Source organism: Opisthorchis viverrini, assembly GCF_000715545.1.
Source record: "Opisthorchis viverrini unplaced genomic scaffold opera_v5_264, whole genome shotgun sequence".
Classification (NCBI taxonomy): domain Eukaryota; kingdom Metazoa; phylum Platyhelminthes; class Trematoda; order Opisthorchiida; family Opisthorchiidae; genus Opisthorchis; species Opisthorchis viverrini.
In genome coordinates, this window is record NW_008751921.1 from 661,575 (window position 1) to 667,319 (window position 5,745).

Below are 5,745 nucleotides of genomic sequence, written 5' to 3' on the forward strand. Positions count from 1 at the left end.
CCAGGTCAGCAAATAAACAATAATCCAATTATTGTGATCCAGGGGTCTTCTTCTGAACAGTTCCCGCATATAATAGATTTCGAAGATGGTCTGAAATGTTTTGGTACCAGAGTTAGCACATGAGACTCGCGAATGACCGCTGCAAGCGCGAGCGAAAGCAGAAGAGAGTCGAAGCACGTGTCCACGTTTCTATTGCGTAAAATTGTACGAGTGCGCGTTTTTGTAGTTTTTCGTATTCAAACAAAAACGATTATGCAGCTGACAAAATACCTAGTGTTATAATGGAAGCAAAATAAAGGTACAAAACACCACACAGCCTATTTCTCTCTATGGACAGACGTGTAACGACAGAGTGTACTGTAAGTTGATGCGAGTAGAAACAATATAAGGTATTTTGGTTAAGATGGGCTTGTTCCAGTGGCAAGTGCCAGTGAAAAAGTGAACACCGAGATTACACTGAATGACCTTGACTCGAATGCCTGCTTTATAGTTGTTGTCTTTCAAATGAGAACTCCGCCCTGTTTTTTTCCAGCAAAAGATTGACTGTTAATTGTATGAATAAGGACTGAATAGCTATTTGGTTCACTTTCATCCAACCATCCTTGTTCGGTCGCTAAAATGAAGCCCTCACCAAGATGCAGCCTGAATTCCGTTGAGCCGATTTTTTATGGAGCGACGCGGCGTTGGGAGTACACGACGAAAACACGGCTGTGCTCGACAAATTAAAACAAAACAAACAACAAAACTATCAGAAACTTAAGTCCCCGGGTGCTTCTGTCTTTTCCTGTAGATGGGGGTCAATTTTTGACCTTCTAGGGAAAATTTTCTAGGGCGGGAGTGATTCGTTTTTGTCGAAGGCCTTCTGTTATATCTTTGTCGCCCTGTGGTTTTTTCATTTGTTTATAATCCCTCATTTTTCTTTTACAGTTGTGGTGAATCAACCGCAAGTCCAGCAAGTTATTGTGACCAGTCTTGGTCCGGGGCCAACCTCGACCCACTGCCCTGGGTGTAATCAGCAGGTCGTCACAAGAACCTCATACGAAACTGGAGCCCTTACTTGGATACTGTGTGTAGTCATTTTTATTTTCGGGTGAGTCAAGTCCTCGGGTCACTAACCAATCGCAGGTCGTCACAAGAACCTCATACGAAACTGGAGCCCTTACTTGGATACTGTGTGTAGTCATTTTTATTTTCGGGTGAGTCAAGTCCTCGGGTCACTAACCAATCTCCATCCTCCTACTTCCAAATTCTTTTTTCCTGGTTAGTAGAAGTCTCGCGGAGGTGAACTCTTCCAATAGTGCTGCATTTCCGTTGCACTTATATGGCTGTCGTGGAACACCTAGAAGGGGCATAATTAGTTACCAGCACCAGGATTGTCGCTAGCTTTTTGCTGAAGGCGTCCATATGTCAATCGCTTTTGAACGGACTGATTGGACCCAACCAAGCGGTTCAAATTCGCAAAGCGTGTGCTGGTTAAACAACGTTTAACTGGGAATACACTCATTTGCAAATCAATTTGGTTTTCACGAGAGACTGAATCTCTCGTTTATGATGTTCTACAACTGAATGTACTGCACACAGGCCGCCTCGTGTTTCAGTTGGTATAATATTCGAGATATCGCAGTATATTTTCATGAAGGGAACCACCCAGTTGAGTCCCTCGTGGAAACCAGATTGATTTGCAAATGAGTGTATTTCTCGAAAACAGTAGAACATAAGGTTGACGGAAACTCGGGGACTGTGCCTACCTGATGAGCCCCAAGAAGGGCGAAACCGGTCGTGGGCTGTCGAACAGTTTTCAGCAACCTTGTGAGTACTTTCCTTCATGAAAACGTTTAACTGGCTTCAAAGGAAAATGACCGGATTTGAAACTCGAAAAAGAATGCCCATATATGTTCTACTGATAAGTTCCCGAAAGAGCAAAACTCAAGGGTGCTCAAATCAGCACATCGGGATGGGTACAAAAATGAATGACTGGGAAATTTCTATAATCTGTGAGTTCACTGTGAACAGTCGAAATGATCCTTCCCTATTAGACAAGTCCTGCACGATCGTAGTCAGTGTGCACGCTCGGCGTTGTCATTACTTTTATTCTTATTTTTTGAACTAAGTGCATTTTAGTTGAAGTTTGTTCTGTCCTGAGGACCAACTGGACTCAGATTGAATTTAAATAATTGACAACCAATGGATGCTTTAAAACATAGGAATTTGTTTCGGACTCCGGTGGCACATCAGCTAACGGAGTGCATTTGATGTGGCGAATTCGCTACGTAAAAACTTTCCTCCAAGTTCAACTGTCTGCTCAGATGATAAAGGGTTTGGTTAGAGACAATCTGATAATGAAAAATTGGTTTTGTCTGGCAGTAGTCTGATGCCGTAAATCCGACAGTTTAGTCTTAAAGAGCTATTGTTACGGAGAGCTATCTAACAGTTAACTCAACTATAATGGGCAACTGAAAATCAGAAGATTCATTTTAGAAATTCCTAGGTTTAGGTCTCCCCATCAGCCCATTGCCCTAACATTCCACTCCATCAAGTGAGTCGTATTCACTGATGCCCCGGACTATCCCTTTTGATGTATCAACTTCGTTCGGAGGATGCTGACGCTCTCACAGTAGGCAGGTTCTCCTTCAGAAAGAATGACTCAGAAGCCGTGATTCACTGAATTATACAATAAACAGTAGAACTATTGGTAGTGCGAAGGAGATTCCGTCCCGAATGTGAGTCCAATCTATGCTGAAAGCTGATAAGCCCTGGTACAGCTGTTTCATCCCTATTGGGAATCATGAGCAGTGCACATCTCACGAAACTCCGGAGAGTCTCAAACCCTCGACCTCCTGGCTAGTAGTTTGAACGCTTAACCGTTCAGCCGCGGGCGGCTGATCAGCAGTGTGATCAACTCGTACTTAGACAGGATACAGCGGCGCTCATTATTCAATTACGGGATCCATATCACGCGGTCACACGTGTTGGCTGGCTCCAACACACACGACGTACAATTTGCTAAGTCACTCAGCTTTGACTTGGCTGTAATTCCTTGGTATCATATACTTCTGCATTTTAGGGCTTCCGTCTGTGTAGGGACGTCGTTATACCTTGTACGAGGCCGCCGTCCCTCTAGACTTATGAGCTTTGTGCTTTGTAACCACTGTCATTCCTTCGTTGTCTTAATAACTGCAGTGAAATCATGCCCGTCGCCAGTTGACCCTTCCCCGTCCAACTGAAACCAATTATTTGATGCGCTTGAGGGACCTTCTATTTTACAACATACATTGAGTTATCATCAAAAACTTACGTAACATGGGGTGGAATGTTGATTGCTCGGGGTTTTTTCATTTTGTGAACTGATTGTCCTATGAGCTTGGTTACTGTGTAGCCGACCGTCTATCAGTAGTCATGGTTACACTATTATTTCATTGTTATGCATCGGAGCAGAGCGCTGAGTCAGTAAAAGTTCACTTTCGAACCTATGAGGGGGATGATCCTTCAACATGGCAGGTCGTTTGGATGGGCGACCTCAAAGTTTGCATCGTTCGCTGGTGCTGTGTGATTGGCCAACGCCCAAATGATATCTGAACCGGAACTCTGTGCTCGGCGAAAGAAATTGAAATAATTGATTTGTAAATGAGTGTATTTCTCGAAAACAGTGCAATTTGGGTTCAAGTAGATTATAAGGTTGATGGAAACTCGGGGACTGCGCCTATCTGACGAGCCCAAAACATAAGGGCGAAACCGGTCGTGGACTGTCGAAGAGTTTTCAGCGACGCTGTGAGTAGTTTCCTTTGTGAAAATTGGAAGAACCTTCTGAAAAGGGGCAGCTTCGCCAACCGAAAAAGGAAAACAACTAACACCTAATGCCTCCACTAGTTCCACGGCAGTCTGGGTTGGTGGAATCACCTCCTGTTGAAACCCTTATTCACAGGCTAGCTTCTCCTGTATTGGTCTACATGTTTCGGCTGCATGTTTCCTTTTGGGATTGCCTTCTTAACATCCACTGAGCGGTCGTGGTCCAGATGACATATCTAGTCCCCCGACAGGCACTTGCAACATGCTGCCGTTGTCTGGATGGGCGACTAACTAATGGGGAGTAAACCAATTTGAGTCTGGAAGTAACACACTAGCAAGATTGTTGAAAACTCTTCGACGGCTCACAATCGGTCTCACCTTTCTTGGGTCCCATCAAGTAGACGCACTCCCAGAGTTTCCCCTAGGCTTGAGTTCCACCTGAACCCGAATTGGACAGAATCCGCCAGGTACCCTCATATGCACATTAATTTGGCTTTGAATCAACTGGGAGAATCAACTGAATGTTTCCTTGATGGAGTTCTTCAATTGAATAGGCTGTAGCAAACTTAAGGGTAGTTTCCTTCAATTGAAACACCAGGGACCTTGTGCAGCACATTCATCTGATGAACATCATAAGCAAAAGACTAAGTTGGATGAAAAGGATTCTCCGGTTAAAACCAAATCCGTGCACACAAATGTCTAGTTGGTGGGAAAACTTTTAAGATTCTAATAAATGACCCAGAAAACTTCTACAAGTTTCAGAAACAATGTTTTTCAAATTCAGAAAGTGAGGAGAACCCATCCCACAATACCGCTGACCTTTTTATCCCTCGAATTTCTACAGAACGCACAGGATTATTTATGTTCACGATTTACTCCACTTTTCAGCGGTTTCTTTGGCTGCTGTCTCATTCCATTTTGTGTTGGAAGTTGTCGAGATGTGGTTCATCACTGCCCATATTGTAAGCGGTCTCTTGGGGCCTATAAACGTCTGTAGATATGAACATGATACCGCACAATGTTCAAAAAGAACATGGTTTCATTAACCTTTATTGATTTTTTGTCTTTACTTATGAAACAGCGCCATGTGCGCCAACGTCAACTCCGTTCCGCGCGTGCACTAATTTTTCTCGCATCTTTGGGTTGTTTTATCTGATTTTGAATAATAATTTTTGCTTATCAAACATTTGTTTAATTTTGTATGGATAACTGGCTGTTGGATTCTTTCTGGACTGAACGTCCACAAATGTGTGACCACGGAGCTATCCGACGTGAATGACACGATGCCAACCAAGTTCATGCGTACTTGGGGAACCAAACTATCCTCTCAGAATATCTGACACTTTAAGATTCGTCCCCCCGAAGGTTTTTGTCTCGTGATGTCCTTCTTGATCATGGTTAAGCCATACTTTAAATCTAAGGAGATTTAGATGCGTTTGATAACGGCGCTCGGGTAGTTTTGGTGGGCTTCGTTCTGTAAGCCCATTACCAAAGCCTTCTCATGTGTCGGCGGACTTCCGAGGATGACCATCCCATGAAAAGTGCCCAATCGTTCGCCCCCACTCCTTCCCGGGTTCGTCTAGTGCATAAATGGGTGGAATGATGGTTACCATGGCAGCCGTTACTATGGCTTGAAAATCCCGTATGCCACCTCCGCAAGCAAGCACTGTCTTCAGTCTTGTGGAGAATTCCGCAACACTAACCTAGTAAGCTGATGGAAAGATCGATCTATGGGGAAAAAGCCAGTTGCAAACTAGTTATTACCTCTAACTCGAATACAATGCAATACAATACAAGTGCAGGCAACACCGTAAGTCTATAGACACCATTCGCCAGCAAGAACGGGAGATTTTTAGCCTGTGAGTGAAAAACTGCTTACTTGTGACCTTGGTCATGAAAGATGTAGAGAATTCCCAGGGTTATTGCAAGCGCCAGATATAGGATCATTCAGGAACCCGT

General features: G+C 43.9%; 1 protein-coding gene across 1 annotated transcript in view; it reads left to right on the forward strand.

Annotated features, from left to right (window-relative positions):
- T265_09246 (hypothetical protein) overlaps positions 1-4,968 on the forward strand; it is a gene marked incomplete at both ends in the record, with an annotated part of 25,599 nt that extends 20,631 nt beyond the window's left edge. Inside the window, 2 exons of the mRNA XM_009175271.1 lie at positions 928-1,090; positions 4,675-4,968. Of these exons, the coding sequence (XP_009173535.1) occupies positions 928-1,090; positions 4,675-4,783 (272 nt within the window). The remainder of the gene's footprint in view (positions 1-927; positions 1,091-4,674) is intronic.
- Positions 4,969-5,745: the final 777 nt, after the last annotated feature.